This window comes from Lycium barbarum, chromosome 11 (assembly GCF_019175385.1).
Source record: "Lycium barbarum isolate Lr01 chromosome 11, ASM1917538v2, whole genome shotgun sequence".
Taxonomy (NCBI): Eukaryota; Viridiplantae; Streptophyta; class Magnoliopsida; order Solanales; family Solanaceae; genus Lycium; species Lycium barbarum.
This window is the reverse complement of record NC_083347.1, coordinates 27,716,357-27,737,020: the sequence shown is the minus strand read 5'-3', so window position 1 is coordinate 27,737,020 and position 20,664 is coordinate 27,716,357. Positions and strand designations below refer to the sequence as shown.

At 36.7% G+C, this 20,664-nt stretch overlaps 2 protein-coding genes across 2 annotated transcripts; both read right to left on the bottom strand.

Annotated features, from left to right (window-relative positions):
• Positions 1-4,550: 4,550 nt before the first annotated feature.
• LOC132619631 (uncharacterized) lies at positions 4,551-5,158 on the bottom strand. The gene is made up of 2 exons (XM_060334476.1): positions 5,145-5,158; positions 4,551-5,100 (listed from the first exon to the last, which is right to left on the bottom strand). The coding sequence occupies exons 1-2, from the start codon at positions 5,156-5,158 to the stop codon at positions 4,551-4,553; spliced, it is 564 nt and encodes a 187-aa protein (XP_060190459.1).
• A 1,358-nt stretch (positions 5,159-6,516) lies between these two features.
• Positions 6,517-8,027, bottom strand: LOC132619630 (uncharacterized). Its single transcript, XM_060334475.1, has 3 exons — positions 7,635-8,027; positions 7,306-7,521; positions 6,517-7,221 (listed from the first exon to the last, which is right to left on the bottom strand). Exons 1-3 carry the CDS (start codon positions 8,025-8,027, stop codon positions 6,517-6,519), a joined length of 1,314 nt encoding a protein of 437 aa, XP_060190458.1.
• Between the last annotated feature and the right edge of the window lie 12,637 nt (positions 8,028-20,664).

The window sequence follows — 20,664 nt, the reverse complement described above, 5'->3', positions numbered from 1 at the left end:
AGAACTAATCGGTTATAAATTTTACTTAGTATAAGAATGTTTTTGGAAATTAGGAACTACTTAATTGTGGTGTTATGTAAAAATTAGTGGCAACAATGAGCCAATATGAACATTAACATGCCATGTCCAAAAGATGACTCAAAGTCATCTAAAACAAGGCTATTATGGAAGACATACAAATATGCATTTAATGTTGATTCATCCACTACACTTTCATTATATTATGGACAACCAAATGGAAAGAAAAAGGGATGTGAAATTCGGCCAAGATGGCTGAAAATAAGAGTAGAAAACGTTGAGGCATGCATTTGAATATTGAAAGTATCCATTATTTTATGAAGGCATGCATTATTTTATGAAGGTATACAAGTTGGATGAGTCATTGCACATTTAAATATTGACCATTTATCTTTGTATGATTGCAATGGACAAGGTTAGTGTATGAATCATCCACTACACATGCAATTGTCTTGTAAACAATTAAATGGAAAGAAGAAGAAAGGAGACAAAGAAGTGAGGTTGGCCAAAAGTATAGAGAAAAAGAATTGAATTTTAGTGTAAAGTTAATTGAGTGCTCAATGTCATGAGTGGAGCATGTGTTGTGTCCAACTTGTATTCATCTTAGTTTAATCAAATGGATGACTAAGAGAGCTCATCTTCTCATTCAACTTCACAACACAAAATAGAAAGACTAGAGAAGGAGAGAAAAGCTCTCGGCCAAGGGGCTGAATTTTGAGCTCTTTGTGTGTTGATAAAAAAAATATTTCTTCAAGCATTTCAACCTTTTAGAAGGTCCCTAGAAACGTGAAGATAGTCATTGGAGCAACAAGAACCATTATCATTTCAATTCACAAACTCTAACCAAGTTGAGAAGTCGGATTGTCAAGGTAAGATCTAACTTTCTTTTACATGTGTTACGAGTGATGTAGATGTGTGAATATAAGTTTCATGCATGAAATTATGTGTGTTGATGTTGGAACATGATAGTAGACATGAACTTATATATGTTGATGTTGAAGTATGGTTGTAACTTGATGAACATGAATTGCATGCATAAGATCATGAATGTTGGTGTTGGAATGTTAATGTGGCCGTAGGGACTGTTTTAGTGGCCATGGTGGACTGATTTTCTTTAGTAATTATGGATGATGCTATCATAGATTGCATGGTAAAAATAATGAAAATAATTGGAAGGTTTAAGGTGAAGTTGTGTTAGTATGAATATAAATTGAATCCATGAAATCTTGTGTGTGATGTTGAAGCATGTTGAAACCGTGTAGGGACTGTTTTGTGTGGAAGATAATGAACTGATTTTACTTGATATTTTGATTGTTGTTGTCATGAATTTTATGATGGAAATGAAGGTGTTTAATGGTTGGAGTTGGAACTAAAATCGTTTGTGGGTTGTTGTAAGGATTATAGTGATGACAAGGTAGCTTAGTTGCGTATGAAGTGATGATGTACATGTTGTGTGGTTGCTGGTCGTAACTTACTGAAATTATATGAAAAGAAGACATGAAATAAGGTGTAAGAATCGTATGTAGTTCGCTTAATATGTTCGTAAACGTTTGCAAGAATTCCGAGCATCTTTATGTTGTTGGTTAAGGATTGTTTTGGACGTGTTGTTGTTTTTGTTAAGTTGGAAAAACTAATTATAATTAAGAGTATACATCATGTTGTCATAGTAATTGGGCTGTTATAGAATCATTTTGATGAAGTATTACGCCTATAGACTAATGAGAATAAAATAGAGGTGTCATAACCGCATGTAAACTATTATCGAATGTTGTAAGGTATGGATTGATTTGAAATCGCATACGGACTGTTTGGACACGTTGTTGTTGTTCTTATTGAACTTGGAAGATTAATGATAATTAATATTATGCATTGTGTTGTATGTTGGATGGGCTGTTATAAAGTTGTTACATGCAAACGTAAGGCTACAAACTATTATTAATAACTTGAGGATGTAGTAGCCGTATGTGAATCGCTATTGAATGTTGTGAATGCGGACTGTTTGGAATGTTGTGTGGGCTGTCCGAATTGGTATTGAATGTATAATTATTGATGTGGGATTGGTTGTGTGTAGTTGGTTTGACTACAAGAGAAAACGTCGTCTAAACATCTAGAAAGGAGTTACTAACGTTAGAATATGTTTTGAATCTCCCCGTAGCTTAACCGTAGTTGTTGGTGTCTTAATATAGGTTGAAGTATTATTGGGCAGCGTATACATATTGTGTGACAAATAAGCGCTAAAGGTATGTGAAGCTAACCCTTCTTTCTTTTTGGCATGATCGTTGTGAAATGAATATACGATATATATATGATTCCAAAGGAATTCCTATTCCTAGAGCCACTAGGATGGCTAATGATCTTGATTCTCATAACTTACATTTTATATATATTTTTTGATATGTACACATGATTTCAAAGTTCCATTTTGATATATTACACGGGGACATCCGAAAGATATATGACATGACTATTATTTGAATTTGCGAACGATGGTTCGTGTTGACTATCCTATTGAGTCTTTAAAAAAATGTTTTGAATCGCATATAGTTTCTCATTACTCTGCTCGTGCATGTCTCAATATATCTTTCACCGAGTCCCTCATTAAAGGGTCGGGTACGGTATATATATATATATCATGATATGATGATGTGATGATATGATGACATGTCATGGCGGCCAGGAGGGAATATGATGATCTTATTCACCGAGTCCCTCATTAAAGGGTCGGGTACGATATATATACATCCATACGATATATGATATTGTCAAGTATGATTATGTTACAAAGGCAAGTGTTTTGGTATTATGAATATCGTACACATTTACTGTACTCCATATTTCAGTTATGATCCTTTTACTGTATTTCACGCTTTACATGCTCAGTACATATTCCGCACTGACCCCCTTTCTTCGAGGGGCTGCGTTTCATGCCCACAGGTACAGATACGTGTTTTGGTGAACCGCCAGCTTAAGATTTCCCTTTTGCTATCTTGGAGAGTTTCGTTGTTCCGGAGCCCAGACTTTGGTATAGATCCTTTTTAATCTAAATATACGCATATGTTGTTTAACGGTACGACGGGGCCCTGTCCCGTCATATGTTGCGTTACTGTTGATACTCTTAGAGGTTTGTGGACATATGTGTGGGTTATGTATGGGTTCTGTTCAGCTGTGTCTATACAATGTGTTGTGGTATGATGTTCGTCTATAATGGCAGCCTTGTTGGCTTGCATATGATATTGATATGTGATGGTAGCCTTGTCGGCTTGCTTTTATATGTATAATTATGCGACAAATCTGAGAACATGGTTTGGTCGTTATGAATTCCATATGTTGTCTATTGTGGACTGAACATGTAGCTAACGGGAGTGTATATGAGTACCTAGTTCGGGTAATTAGTCACGACCTACGGGGTTGGGTCGTGACACTCTACTTGTTCCCCTCCTTGATTTGTCCTGTGTATCTGTACCTGATGTACATCTCCCTCTAGCCATGACTTATAGTTATGTAGATTTAAATTCTGCCTACTTGAATGAGCATCATATAATGCTAATACAAATAAGGCATTAATCAAATCCTTTTTGTATAGGTCATGACTTAGAATTTGACTGTGTACTCTTTCACTCTGATGAACCTATTGTATCTGCAGTGACTTTGTAAGCTCTATTTGTTCCCCACTTTGTTGTATCATGTGTACCTGTATCTGTTGTAAATCTCCTTCTAGCCATGGCTTATAATTGTATAAATTTAATTGTTGCCCACTTGAATGAGCATCATAAGATGTTAATACCACAAATAAGGCATCCATCAAATCCCTTTGGTCTAGGTCATGACTTAGAATTTGATTGTGTACTCTTCCTCTCTGTTGAACCTGGTGTATCTGTATGACACTAGCTTTACCTTGTATATATGTGTCTGTTCTGTGTTGTGAATTTTCTGATTGTTGTGTCCTGTGGTTTTCCTTGCACAATATGCCTTGAGATTCTTCATTGTGTGTCTTCTGTATGATATGTACCTTCTCCCAGTAGCCTTTGATCTTTGTATCCAGCTTCTCTGCTGCCTGATGCCTAAGGTCTGCCCTATGTGTGCTCATGTGACCCCTACCTTGTTTTGTATTATTCTTGAACTGAGCTGTATGCATATTAGTATCCTTTGACATTGATACAAATAGATGTAGTGTGTATCCTTTCACTGAGTACCATCTGGTACTAATACCACAAAGTAGACCCACACCATCTCTACTTGATCCCTGTCATTGATGTACCTTCTGTGCTTGTATTGTTGTCCAGTATCTGACATGTTGTTTCTAAGATCTAATACACAGCAGTTGACATTTCCTCTGTATTGTTTAGTCCTATAACATAAACTTGCAAAAATAAACAAACAGTTAGATAAAAAATCAGTCTCATTCTCCTCCTCCAGGATTTTAATGAAATGATCTCCTAGTGTCCATTCTCCTTCTTCCTCCATCCCCTTCAATATCTCCTTATTCTTAGATATGGAATTTGACTCTTATCATTATTTAGAATTCTTCTCATCTACACATTCAACTCCTCAAACAAGTAGCACTGCAAAGGACCTTCATCTAAAGCAAAGTTGGCTAAAGCATCAGTATTTGCTTCCCTTAGAGTACGATTGAATATGACGTCCAGGTCCCTTTTATATTCCTCCACCTCTTCCACCCAACCTGTAATATTCCATGGAGGTTTCCATTCTTCAGACAATATTTTCTGAATAGTTTGAGAATCTGTCTGAAAAATGATGTTGTGAAGCCCTTGTTGCTTGCAGTACCTCAAGGCCTCCAAAATAGCCACAATTGCTGCTTCTATATTTGTGGCATAACCAATCTCCTCAACTTGTGCATATAGTAAATTCCCTTCAGCGTCTCTCAAGCAAAAACCATAGGCACTCCTCCCTGGGTTACCTCTAGAAGCACCATCTGTGTTGCAAGCACACCACCCCAGTGGAGGTAAATTCCATCTAACTTGTGTTACCTTCACTCTTGCCTTGCCTCCCTCCAACATTTGAATCAATTCCTTCCATCCAGCAGGAATATTTCTAATAGAGGGATTCTTGCATGATACTAGTCTGTGAATAGAGAGTAAGACTAGATAGATAACTGAACTATTAACCTTCCTGTGCCCATGTTTAATACCATTTCTTCTCTTCCAAAGTTCCTAAATTATAATTGATGGCACTACAGCATATATTTGTTTCAATCTGCCAGTTACTGGTGCCTTCCACCACTTCAAAATCAATTGTTGCAGCTGCACTCCTTCCATGCTTATTCCTGCAGCATTGCAGAAAAAAGACCATGTCCTTTTAGCTGTATCTGATGTTAGAAACAAATGGTGCATAGTATCTTCCCTAGGACTTATACAACACCAACACCTAGACACCAAATTGATATTCATCTTTTTTAACACATCATCTGTAGGAATTCTGTATTTCCAGCATCTCCAAAGAAAAAAGGAAATCTTAAAAGGCAACCCCTTTATCCACATGAACTGTAACTGTCCACTCGTGGTCCCCTCAGCCTAATAAAATCCCAAGTTGATTTAATTGAAAATTTCCCTCTTGTGTCTAGTATCCACCATGATCTATCAATATCTCTTTCCTCCTCGAGTGGGGTTATATTCTCTATTAGATGATCAACAATGTCCTCAGTGACTGCTTCTATCAATTTTTCTCTATTCTTCCTCCCCTCCACTACCACTTCTTTCACATTCTGAATTCTCTCATCATAAGTATCCCCTGGATTTACATAGTATAAAGCTCCCAATCTAGTCCAATTGTCAAACCAGAACTGTGAGTCCCCTTTCCTAACTTGCCACCAAATTTTATGTTCTATTAAGTCCCTGGCTTCTAACATTCTTTTCCAGGTCTGTGGCCTCTGTTTCCATTGTACCACTATAGCATGTTATTTCCTACAATATTCGTTAGTCATATAAGCACTCCACAATGTAGGTTTTGTCCTGAAATTCCACCAGAGCTTACAAAAAAGTGTCAAAGACACATCATGAAGGGATCTAAAACCTAGGCCCCCTCTGGAGTTGGAACACACAATTTATTCCAAGCCACCCAATGTCTGCTCTTACCCCCACTAGTATTGCTCCAAAAAAAATAAGCAAACATCTTGTGAATTTGCCTAATGATGCCAATAGGAGGGTTAACAGCTGACAACATATGTATTGGCATACTTTGATGCACATGTTTAATAAGAATTGCCCTTCCTCCAAAGGATAACATTTTACCCTTCCAGCCTTGTAATCTATTCATGATTTTAAGGATCAAAGCATTAAAGAATTCCTTCTTTCTCCCACAATGACAAATAGGGAAACCTAAATACATAAAAGGAAATTCTTTTCTATTAATACCAGTTACAATCTCAACTGTGATACTAATGTCCCCTGTGACATTATTATGAATATAAACAACACTTTTGTCCATATTAATCTTTTGACCAGAAGTCTGCTCATAATTCTTCAAAATCCCCATTATCTTTTACAAAGATACCACATCTGCTGAAGTAAAGATGATCATTTCATCAACATAGGCAAGATGATTTACTTTTGGACTCCATTTAGGCATACCAAAACCCTTAAACTGGACTTTCTGGTGAAGTGCATTCAGGCTCCTATATAAGACCTCAGCTGCTAGGATAAATAAAGTAGGGGAAAGAGGGTCCCCTTGCTTTACTCCTCTGGTAGATTGGAAGAAACCTTGCTGCTGCCCATTTACCAACACAGAGTACCAGTTATTTTTAACAATCCTGTAGACCATGTCTATAATCTTCTTTGAGAATCCCATCTGCTTAAGTACCTTAGTTAAGAACAACCAAGATACCCTGTCACAAGCCTTTGCCATATCCAACTTAATTATCACATTTGCATCTTTTGTCCTCAGCCTTATATCAGACACAATTTCTTGAGTCAACAGTATATTCTCCATAATACTTCCATCTTTAACAAATCCAGACCGATTGAGTGATATAATATCAGATAATTTTGACACCAATCTCCCATGAATCAGTCTAGAAAAGATTTTGTTCACAAAATTGCTCAAACTAATTGGTCTCATATCATAAAATGTGTTAACCATCTCCTTCTTTGGTAATAAGACCAGGTTAGTATAAGTAAAAAACTTGGGCAGTTCTGCTCCACAAAAGAAATCCTTTATCATATTGGTAACATCCTCTCCAATAATTTCCTACCAAACTTGATAAAACACACCAGTAAAACCATCATGTCCTCCTGCACTCTCTCCATTTAGTTGAAAAACCACTGCCTTTACCTCTTCTTTAGTTGGTTCTACTTCAAACCACAAATTATCATCCTCAAAAATCATTCTGGGCAAGTGAATTAGAATTTCAAAATCTTTTGGATCTTCTTCCTTTGTAAATTGAGAAGTGTAGCATCTGATGGCTTCAGCAATTATTCCCTCTTCTTCTTCTATCCAATTCCCATCGGCCCCTTGAATTCTTCTTATCTGCATCCTTTTCCTTCTCCTCTGAACATAAGCATGAAAAAAATTGTATTTCTATCTCCATCCTGAAACCACTACATCCCAGCTTTCTGTTTCTAAAATTCTTCCTCTAGATGTAAATACCTATTTAATTCTGCCTGAACTTTATGCAATTCCTGTCTATTTGTTGGAGTTGGCAGACTCTGAAATTGTGCTTCTTTCACCTTAATGACCTCTTCAAAATCCTCAATTTCTTGGAATATATTCCCAAAATTTGCTTTACTCCATTGTACCAAAGCTGCTTTCACTTTTTTCAGTTTATGATGAAAAAGTATGAAAGGATTTGCCATAAAATCAGCTGTCCAATTTTGTTTAATCAACTCTATGAAACCTTCATTCTTTACCCAAAAGTTCAAAAACATAAAAGGTTTTTTGATACTTCTATTGTCTCTCGTATAGGAAATTAACATAGGAGCATAATCTGACCCATTCCTGATCAGATGATTGATACCTACACTAGAATACTTTGCTTGTAGCAACTGATTACCCATGCATCTATCCAACCTCTAAAAAATACAATCATTACCACTTTGGCCATTACACCAAGTAAATTTACTACCACTAAATCCCAAATCTGACATTCCACAGTTCTAGATGCAACCTCTAAAATCCTGTATTTCATTGATGGTTACTGGAAGACCACCAAATTTCTCATCATCTGAAGTTATTGCATTAAAATCACCCCCAATCATCCAAGGAATATAAACTGAAGTAGACAAATCCTCCAGAGAGTCCCACAACTCCAATCTTTCAGCTTGAGTGCACTTTGCATAAACTAGTGACACCAGCATATCCTCCTGAGTTCCTCTAACCCTTAATTTAACGGATAAGTGCTGCTGATGATCCACAATTATGTGATAGTCAAATATATCTTCCACAAAATCCCAAATCTTACCAAATATATTAACTATTTCATGCTCCATTCCAATTCTTCTTCTACATTCCTCTATCTTTTCTGGATCTTGAAAAGGTTCCATTAAGCCTATAAAACCAAAATGGTAACTTTGATTCAGTTTTATCAACCTTGTAAAAGCTTCCATGGTATTAACAGACCTAATATTCCATATAAGAGCATTCATCATGGTTTATTAACTTTATTAATCTGTCTTCTAGTATGAACTTCACTCCCATGTGGAACACTTGTCTCCCTTGATATCTTTTTCTTTGCTTTACCTCCTCCTTTTTTAAGATACTTTGGTGAAATATCTCCTGCTCTAACAGTTGCTTCCATATTATGCTCTATGGTATGCACATCTAGATCTCAGCTTCCCCCTTCAATATTAAATTTTGATTTTGGTATCTCCTCCCACACTGTTATCTGCCCTGATACTGCTGATTTGCCTTCTTCAAGCTGCACCATGTTAGGATCATGATTTTCCTTATCCTTTTGTTTCCCTGCTACATTCCCCTGATTGTTAGTACTACTATCCCCTATTTGTTAATTTTCTTCATGGCTCTTCAAATCCCATCTGCTATGATTCTCCTGTTGTGCCAATGTTTTGCTTTGACTATCACTCTCCCTTCCCTGCAATATTTAATTTAGATCTGGAGTTTGAAATTTCTCCACATTAACATGTGCATCAGATAGTAGTTTATCCCCTCTGCTTGTGGCTGTTGTCTTGCTGATGTTCACACTGGATCTATGTGTACTCTTATTATTATGCTCATCTTCCTCCCCTTGATGATTTGTTATTGCATGTTTTGTTTGAATACTTTTGCCTGGTGTTTGCATTTGGGACACATCAAGTAAAATACCCTCAGCATCATCATTTACTATCTGCTATTCCCCTGTTTTCTCCATGTGTTTGTTATGTTTTTCATCTCCATATACCATGTTGTCCCCTTTTGGTTGTTTTGTTTCATGTGGCTTGTTGTCTGTTTCCTTTACAGGGCTTTTGTGGATATAGAAGCTCTTCTCAATCCATGTTCTAGTATCTTCTTGTGGCACCTGTTCTTGATTTACATTGTCCTGATTCTCTGAGACCTCTTCAAGTGCTGCAAATACATTGGTAGTTACCATGGTTCCCTCTTTATTCTTTTGTACTGGACTAACTTCCCTAATTATAACAACTGATTTATCCTTCTTGTATTTGCTCCTTCTTTGCATCCATTCTTGTTTACCAGTATTGTACCATCCCCTTCTCCCTTGAATGCCTTCTTTATTTTGTGTTTCTGTAGAAACATCTTCTGTATTTTCTTTCCTTAATTCTTCTCTAAATTTCTTTGCCAATTCAGGATTAAGCACTCTACATTCCATCTCCTCATGACCTTGGAGTTTACAGTGTTTCCAATATTTTGGTAAGTAATCATAATTAATCCTTACCCATTTTGATTTTAGTATTCCTGATTCATCCTCTTCACCAATGTTTATCCTCTTTGGAAGTGTTGCTAATAAATCAACCTCAACTTTGACTTTTGCGCAGCTTGGCCTTATTTTGTTTACTGAGGCCAGATCAAAAGTTAAATGTTTTCCAACTGAAGTTTCCATGGAAAACACAACCTCTTTAGCAAAGAAATTTGGAGGCAGTTCAGGGAAACTTATCTAAGCTACAGTCCTAGAAGTCTCTTCTTTTGGATTGAACCATGGATCCCATATAAGAGGTCTCATTTGGCAATACCTGCCATGCACTTTTAGGTAGTATGCAGGGGTAGACATCATTCTAACATAATCTTCCAGATAATTTAGTCGGATCAGAATATGTCTTTCATCAAGCAATCCTATGATTGGCACACCTTTAATTCCACATTGTATTGGAATTACCTTCCTAAGTTCTTTAATATCAATATTGTCGTAGGAAAACTTACCGATCACTGCATATTGTAATTTCTCTTTCACTATCATCTGTTGTATCTTATTGGAATTCCAAGCAATAAATGGTTCCCCATTGATGTATGTAATTTTCTTTGGTGGTATTTCGATAGTAGTGGTATCTATAATTGTGGGTTTGAATAAATTGGCATAAGTTTGATTATGAGTTTTGGGCATAAAGTTTTTAGTATGCAAAATTGTAGGTTGTGGAGTTAGAGTGTTCGTTGTATATTGGGCTATCGGTGGAGGTTGTCCACCAGTTGGTTCGGCCATTCCGGCCAGTAGTGGCGGCGGCTAGGGTTTGGGTTATTTCCTTATCTCCTAAATGTTAGGTTCCTCCAAATATACCCCTCCCCAAATACTTTGGCATTGATTTTAACCTTCTACTTAATGGAATGACACGTGTCAGCTCAGAAATAAAAAGATCCGTCCCAATTTGTTTACCCATTTCCGAAGCAAAGTAATTCAAGTCCATTTCCAACTACCACATCGGCATCGTTGGCCTCGGCTCCGACAATCGTTTCTTCCTCGGGATTCCGGCATATCAGTTCTACCATCATTTCATGTATTTCTCTTTTTCTCTACAGTTATTTTCATTATTCACCCTGAATGACCTTTTTATCAATAATAAAAGAACCTAAAAAAAGAATAAGTACAAGTAAGGAGTGCTAAGCCTTACTTGGAAGAGACGACTGCTGAAGCCGAGGTCATCGGTGCCAACGTGGTAGTTGGAGATGGGCGTGAATTCCTTTGCTTTTGAATCGGGCCGGTTAGTAGGTAATAATATTTAGGAGAGTATTTTTTATTTCTGAGCTAACAAGTGTCATTCCGTTAAGAATAAGGGTAAATCAGTGTCAAAGTATAAGGGAAGGGGTATATTTGGACCGAAAGTATAACGGAAGGGCTATATTCGGACTGAAAGTATAATGAGGGGTACATTTAAACCATTTCTAATAGTACAGAGTATATTTGGATCGTTTGTGAATAAACATAGAGCTGTCAATACAGCCTGACCCAGCTTACGCAGGCTTTGAAATTTGATGATCTGAGCCAGGCCACCATCACCATGGGCCTTAAAATGGTTAGATCAGCCTAGCCCTACATGGGTCGCAGGTTCGGCTACCTCAACGCAATACTTGTGAATACGTAATGCTTATTCTTAATATGTCACTATATGATCAGTATGACGACAGTCCAATCGCCTTGACCCCATTCCTATAATGTCTCCCAGTTCAAGGTTCTAACATGTTCGCATTTTTATGCCTGATCAAGGTTACGACTTATCAGGAAATTCTTTCATAGTTCCCGAACCAATAATACACCAATCTACTACTCTAGAACGAATAGCTATGCATTGTATGAACCACAATAGGTTACAAACCCTTCTCAGAAATCTATGGTTAACTCCTAAAATATTTTTTTGGAAAATTCTTTCTTTGACCCCTTGGATCTAATTTTGTTCTTATAAATATTTTGCAATCCTTTGGATCAAATTCTACTATCAAACTGGACATATTAAATGAACATTATCCTTCTTGTATATGAAAAGCATAATATAAGTGATAGCAAATTCGTTGAGTTTTAAAAATTCTTTCTAGTTGCATTAAGTGCTAAACAAATGAAATCATTATTGAATAGGGGGATGTTATGAGAATAAGCACTTATATTATTTAAAAATTTCATTTGAGCATAACACAAAATCTTTCATGGATAATGCATTCTTGCCCCTTCCAATCGAATACACACTAACCTTCTAAAGTATTATGTTGAGTAGTTGCTGGCTCAATGGTTATGAGCTTACATTGAAGTTTTGGTGATTTGACAAACAATGTATTCAGTGACAATCAAGGAGACATAAGTGTGAAGTTGAGAAAATATTCAAGTCAATTCCTACTCAAAAGTGGAAAGAAATAAAAGGAAACTTTTTTATTTATTGGTTTTCAAGCTTGATTAGGATTTAGATCCTTTCTAGGAAAGGGTTAGACCTAGTATGATAAATACATGCTAGCTAGGATTTATTAAGGATAGAACATAGAACCTAGAGTATTCAATCTTGTAACTTACTTTCTCCCTTGATATTAATAAAAGTGTCGGTCGTTCTCCGTGGACTAGGATTACATTGATCCGAACCACGTTAATTACTGTGTTTTTATCATTTTCGCGCTAACAATTGGTATCAAGAGCCTACAGGTCGTGAGATCTAGGAGACGAGGAGACTATGACATTTATGAAGTTTGAGGTAGTGAATTTTGATGGGCGAAGTAATAACTTCAACATCTGGAAGATCAAGATCATAGCGTTGTTACAGAGAAAAGGATCAGTATATATTTTGGACAACTCGTATCCTGAAAGTACGGAAGAGGCTGAGAAACAGAGGATTGATATGGATGTGTTTAGCATAATTCAATTATCCTTGTTAGACAACATGTTATGTGAAGTCAGCACCGAGAAAACAATTGCGAGTTTGTGGAAGAAACTTGAAGTTCTCTACCAGAAAAAATCAGTAACAACTAGAATGTTGTTAAGGCAGCATTTACACACCTTCAAGATGAAGACAGGTACAAATTTACAGGATCATCTTGATGTTTTTATAAATTGGCTATGGATCTTACTCATGCTGATATTAAAATGGGAGATGAAGAACTAGCATGCACTCTACTGGTTTCATTATCACCGATGTACAAAGATGTAGTTAATTGAATGATGTACAGTAAGGAGTTGGTCACGTTGCAGGTGGTAAGACTACATTGAATTCGGATGAATTAAGAAATCATATCAACAATGGTGAGAAAGAGGACCATGGTGAGGGTGTGACGGTTAGAGGTCGCTCGAGCCAAAGAGGGAGAGGCAAATCAGTAGTTAGGTCAAAGTCTAGGAAAAGGGTGAGTAGGAAAGATGCTGAATATTGGGGTTGTCTTCAAAAGGGTCACTTTCAGAGGGATTTCCCAAATAAGAAGATTGATAAAATAACAGCCAGTGCATCTACAGTTCAGGTAGCTCAAATATCTGGAGAGGATTATGTGCTAACTGCTTCAATAGATGACATTCAGACACAGAAGTGGATTTTAGATTTAGCTTGTATCATTCACATGTGCTTCAGAAAAGATTGGTTTACTAGCTACGAGCAGATGAGTAGGACTGTACTTAAGGGTAACGATGCAGTATGTGAAATAGCAAGCATTGGTTTAGCCCGTATACGGTGTCATGACGACATCATAAGAAAATTGTCTAGTTTTTGATATATTCTGATATGAAAATGAATCTGATCTCTATTGGTACTCTTGATAAGCTTAGATATAAGCATGCGGGTGAAGGTGGAATTTGCAAGGTGACCAAAGGTTCTCTGGTCACGTTAAAGGCTTATTGAAGGGTGGTCTTTATGTACTTATGGGCAGCACGATTCTAGGCACTGCGAATGCTGCAACCTCACAGTTATCAGATGATGACAAGGCTAACATGTGGCATATAAGATCGGGTCACATGAGCAAAGAGGGTTGGCAATTTTGAGCAACCGAAATCTTTTAAAAGATTAGTACACTTGATTTTTGTGAGCATTGTGTGTTTGGAAAGCAGAAACGGGTCAGCTTTAGCACAGTCAAGCACAAAACCTAAGGGGTACTTGACTACGTTCATTCAAATTTATGGGGTCCATCTCAGGTACCATCCAAGTGTGGAAAGAGGTATCTTCTTACTTTCATTGATGATTTTTCACGCAAGGTTTGAGTATACTTCTTCAAGGTTAAAAGTGACGTCTTTGAGAATTTCAAAAACTGGAAAACATTAACTGAAAATTAGTGTGACAGAAAGATTAAGTGTCTTCGAACAGATAATGGCTAGGAGTTTTGCAATGAAGAGTTTGACAATTTCTACAAGATTCATGGTGTATTGAGACATAGAACTGTTAGGAATACACCACAACAAAATGGAGTAGCTGAAAGGATGAACCGCACTCTTCTTGAAAAAGCACGATGTATGCTCTCTAATGCCAAGGTGCCTAAGGAGTTGTGGGAGGAAGCAATAAATACTGCTTGTTATGTTGTAATCGTTCTCCAACATCGGCGATTGACTTCAAAACTCCAAATGAGGTATAGTCAAGTAAATCGTTTGATAACTCGTATTTAAGAATCTTTCGATGTCCCGCATATTATCATATAAGTGATGGAAAACTAGAACTTAGAGCTCGAAAAGGTTTATTTATGGGATATGCTGAAAGGGTAAAAGGATATAGAATATGGATTTTATATCCTCTTAAGTTTGTAATCAGTAGAGATGTTACTTTTGATAAGGCCTCTATGCTTGATCCTGGAAAGACTTCTACTGAGTTTGCAGGACAGAAAGTTCTTACAACAGAAACAGTGGAGGAAAATGTGAAACTCACCGAGCAGAAGGATCAAGTGACTCAGGTGGAGTCAGATAATGAAAAATCTCAGACAGTAGTAACTGAAGGTGAACCATACAGTATAGCTACTGGAAGGGACAAACGAACTTCGAAGCCTAATCCAAAATATTATCCTCAGCCTTCGCAAGTTAATATTGTGGCCTATGCATTAGCTACTACCGAGAAGGAAATAAAGGATCTGGAACCCTCAAGCTATACAGAAGCTACAATGTGTGGTGAAGCTGATCAATGTCATTTAGCCATGACCGAAGAGATGGAGTCTTTGCACAAGAACCAGACCTGAGATTAGATGAGTCTACCAAAGGGGTCAGAAGCGAGATTTGGAGTAGATGATGCTAGATACAAAGAGAGATTGGTCGCTAAGGGCTTTTGTCAGAAGGAGGGAATCGACTACAATGAGATTTTCTCACCAGTCGTGAAGCATAGATTAATTCGTTTGATACTAGCTTTGGTTGCCCATTATGACTTGAAGCTTCATTAGCTTGATGTCAAGATTGCATTCTTACATGGTGAACTTGAAGAGGTGATCTTCATGAATCAACCCAAGGGTTTCCTTATTGAAGGAAAAAAAAAGACCGGTTTGTCAATTGAAGAAATTATTGTATGGTTTGAAACAGTCACCACGACAGCAGTACAAGAGATTTGATGTATTCCTGATTACTAAAGGTTTCTTGAGAAGTACATTTGATAGCTATGTGTATCACATGACGGTATCTAGCAATTTAAATATTTATTTACTATTATATGTTGATGATATTCTTATTACTGCTAATAGTATGATAGAGATAAATGATTTGAAGAAACTACTAAGTAAGGAGTTTGACATGAAAGATTTAGGTGAAGCTAAGAAAATCCTTGGAATAAGATTCATAGGAAGAACAGTGGGGTACATCTCTTATAGAAAAAGTATATTGAGAAGGTAGTTTAGAGGTTTGGCATGAATAAATGTAAACTTGTTGCTTTACCGTTAGCATAACATTTCAGACTTTCCTCTTTGAGGGCACTATAATCAAAGGAAGAGTTGGAGTACATGTCAAAAGTTCCTCATTCTAGTGCAGTTGGTGGCATTATGTATGCTATGGTTTGCACTCGGACTGATATTACTCAAGCAGTGAGTGTGGTAAGTAGATTTATGTTTAATCCGGGTAAAACACATTGGGAAGCAATTAAGTGGACATCTTAAAGGTTCTTCGAATGTTGGTCTAACTTTTTGTAGGATGAAAATGAAGGCTTATCAGTCCTTGGTTATCTGGATTCTAATTTTGCATATGATCTTGATAGAAAGAGATCAACAACGGGCTATATCTTTACTCTTGCAGGTAGTGCCATAAGTTGGAAGGCAACTCTCTAGTCTATAGTTGTTTTGTCCACAACAGAAGCTAAATATATGGCAGCAGCAGAAGCAGTAAAAGAGGCTATATGGTTGAAAAGTTTGGTTTCAGAATTGAGTAGGGTTCAACATGAACCAACTCTAAAATGTGATAGCCAGAGTGTTATTCACTTGATAAAAAATCAGAGATTTCATGATCGTACCAAACACATTGATATCAGATTCCATTTTATTCGTGATATTGTTGAACAAGGCACAGTTAAGGTCTTGAAGGTTGACACAAAGGACAACACAGTGGATATATTGACCGCTTGTCAAGTTCAGTCATTGTATGAATTTTACAGAAGTTCGTATCAACTGATGCATCAGGATGAAGAGCGGCAGGGCAAGGTAGATCTACAAGTGTGTACAATGTTTTGCTTAGTGTCTCTTGTTTCCTGCACAGAGTTAGCTCACATAGGCTCAGAGACATTGGATTGAATGATGTTCATATGGAAGCTCGAAATTCATCTCAAGGTGGAGATTGTGAAGTTGAGAAGATATTCAAGTCAATTCCTACTCAAAAGCGGAAAGAAATAAAAGGAAACTTTTTTCTTTGTTGGTTTTCGAGTGTGATTGGGATTTAGATCCTTTCTAGGAAAGGATTAGACCTAGTAGTATAAAACATGCCAGCTAGGATTTATTAAGGACAGAACATAGAACCTAAGAGTATTCAATCTTGTAACTTACTTTCTCCCTTGATATTAATAAAAGTGTCTACTGTTCTCCATGGACTAGGATCACATCGATCTGAACCATATTAATTACTGTGTTTTTATTGTTTCCGCGCTAACAATAAGGAAGAAATTCATTCTAGAACCAGATATGCAAACAAATTTCTAAAGGATTCAGTGAAGCAGTCATATCAACAAAGGAACTGCTAAAAGAAACTGATCCTAACTGTTAGGATCGGGCTACATTTACGCATTCCAAGAATCTGATTCTTAGAACAATTTTTATAAGAATGTCATGTAACAGAATATAAAATCAACACAAGAATTTAATTTCACGTGAAACTCTTTGCTTAAAGGAGTAAAAAACCACGATCTATCTTAGCTTCCTATAGGATTTGCCCAAATTCTTGACTAAAACAGGAGCCCTTAAACATGTTACAATAAATCTAAGATTCTGTTCCCCAACAGTCTATTCTAAAACAAAAGTCTAACCATCGAACACCTATTACAAAATATTTGTAAAGATAAATAGATGGAACCACAATAGAAACTAACCTAGACAGACTAAAGAACTATATGGCTAAATCTTGATAAGCTCGGTTTCTTTGTCGTCGTGCAGTTGACTCTTCTAAGACTAAGTGTTTACTGCACTCACTTACGCCTCTCGTTGGAATGTTGTGATTTGTGGTTATGGTTAAGCTTAAAAGCTTCTTCATGTTGTGTTTATGTATAAATATTTGTCGCTTTTAATGTTTGAATCCAAGCAGGTTTTGATTTCATTATTTATACCCGAAAATCAAATCTTTTTGACTTGGATCTTCATTTCTTTTATTGTATGCGCATCGGCTTCGTTGTCCCACTTCAATGCTAATTTTCATGTTGATCAACTTATGGTATTTTTGAGAATATTATTATAACTTGAAATCCAACTCTTCATCGAATAGTAAACAATCAGTATTTATTTTCTCTAGCTTCAAAATGAAACAACTTCTAGTCTCTAGTTGCGGAAGGATCAGTTCCTTTGTTGATATGACTACTTTACTAAAACCTTTGGAGATCTGTTTGGATGTATGGTTCGTTAAATGAATATTTCCTTATATCTCTGATGCAATATTGAAAAAGAAAAAAACCCTAAATCTAAGAACAAGAAGTAAAAGATAAGAGGTAGACACAAGAGTTGGAATCAAAAGCAACCAAAAGTTATATTAAAGTTTAAGACCTCAATTGGATTAACCAAAACAAGCACCAAAACTATTACACCTCAAAATTTTCATGTCATTGTGCGGTGAATAGACTAATGCAAGTTAAGGTGCATATGACGTTCCCACAAGTAAGAAGAGCTACTTAATGATTCTAATGAAGATTCCGAAGATACTTGAGGCAAGAGAAGAAAGTTCGTCGAAGGAAGTAAAGTATAAGTTGTGTTCGGAAGGGTTTTGTAACAACCGAGCTAATATTGATTTAGTAATGTCTTGGGGAGAAGCTATACGGCTCCTTATATGGTTAATGAAGAATTATACAAGTGCCAAGGAGATTCCATAAGGATTGGAGATCAAACGAATCGACGAGAATAATTTCATAAAAATGGAGTTATAGGACCACTTCTATAGTCCGTATAACTTTATACGGTCTGTATAAGGGTCTGTATAACCTTTACAGAAAAGGAAAATCCCTGATGGTAGTATACGGTCACTTATACGAATCTTATAAAGTTATACGGACCGTATAAGTGTCCGTATAACTCAACTAGGTCACTTTTTCCAGATTTTTTTTCTATTTCTATATATATATATATATATATATATATATGACCCATGACCATTTAATTCATTTCCCACACTCTCCACAACTCTTGAAAGCTCTAGAACACTCCCCATATCATATTAACACTAATATAAGAGGAATCAAGGATTAGCTACCAAGAATCAAGAGAATCAAGTGAAGGAAGGCTACTAAGGTTTGTGGGAGTCAAGAATCTATTTTGTGTTGAAGTTGGGGTTTTCTCAAGTGGAGTAACTTCATCCAAAGACCATTCCTACATAATCAAAGGTGAGTTTTACACTTATTTCATGTTATTACAAGTGTTGAGTGGTTGAAAGACTTGGATTAGAGAAGAAAGTAAACTATGAGCCCAAAATATGGATGTAAGGGTATTTTGAATAGTAAGTTCATTTGAGTCATGATTCTCAGCATGAGATGAGTATAACCTTGTTATGAACGATGCTAATGCCGTTGAGGGAGCATTATGTGAAAAATGAATATGTTGTTGTATGGTAGTCTTGGTTATGGATGATTTGGAAAAGAATTATGAGGATTGAATAATGTTTAACTTGAAGAAGTTTATTGATTATGATATTATGGGTGTTGCTATTGCTATTTGGGAGTTTTTTATTAAATAGAGAAAGTTGTCGAAACAAAGGAAATGCTGCCCAATTTTCGTTAGTCCTTAGTCGTTTTAGCCTAGACTTAAGCGTGTTTCTAATGATCTAACCTTAGTACAAATTCTCTTGTGTAGAGTTGTGAGCTTGGAAGGAGAGCGCTTAGTCGTTAAGGAGGCGTAAAGGTATGTAAGGCTAGTCCCCTTCTTTCAAAGGCATGACTCCTATATAATAATTTCTTCTTTATATTTCCATGACCTTCTTACATCCCAAAAAGATGAAAGTTAAAGATTCTTAGGAGCTTCTTATGAGATAGAGATGAGATATGTTCATGATAATGATGATGATAATGATGCTTTCATGAGTTTGATAATCCTATTTTTATGATTTCATTGATGTTACTTCTTGTTGTTGTCTCACCTCATGATATTAGTTCTTCCAAGGTGAGGCATAGCGATAATGATTATTCCATAATGTAATTGGAGGTTCCCGACCTTACGTCACTCCGATAGAGTTATAGCTTTTACTTGAGCTCCCATGCATGCTTCATATTAGGTACATGTAAGATTATACCGTGCCTATTTGGCCGGGCAGTCACCACTACGATGGGCGTAGTGGGAAGCTATGATGATGATTACACCGTGCCTATATGATCGGGCAGACACCACTAGTGGGCTGCTTTAGATGGTTACCCCGGACGCACGCGGGCTAATGATGATCACACCGTACCTATATGGTCGGGCAGTTTATATATATGTATGCATGATATGATGTTTTCTCTTATTAGCATGTAAGATTCCGCCTTAAGAGACAATCAGTTACAGGTTCTCTTTTCTACTTATGCTTTCCTATTTCTTAATTATGTTATTGTACATGCCTTACATACTCAGTACATTGTTCGTACTGACATCCTCTTCTTTTATGGACGCTGTGTTCATGCCCACAGGTAGACAGGAAGATGCTTAGGAGCTTTCTCAATGGATTTGCAAGAGCACTCCACTACTCCGGAGTCCCCATTCCTTGGTATATTCTTTTGTGTACATATTGGGGCATGGCGGGGTCCTGTCCTATCCTTATGATTTTAGTACTTCAGTTAGAGGCTCGTAGATACTTATGTGTGGGTTGTAGGTGCTATGTGACCTCTTCATCGTATATTCTGTTCATCATTTTTGTAGCCTTATGGGCCTATGTTTATATGTATGCTTTCGAGAGGTATGTAGTGACTATTCATGATAAGTCTTGCGTTGAGAATGTTGTATGCCCAGGTTGAGTATGATAGATAACATGGTGAGTGGTGCTCAGTAGTCAGCTCCGGGTACCTGTCATGGCCCACTAGCTGGGTCGTGACAAAAACTTATGAAATGGACCTCAAGGAAATTATACACAATCCCAAGCAACCCACTTTTCCAAATAAGGTTCAATAGAGTTTATCCAAAGCTCCTATATATCTCTCTAGAGAGCAACATTCATATTCATTAAAATCTAAGGTAATTAATTAA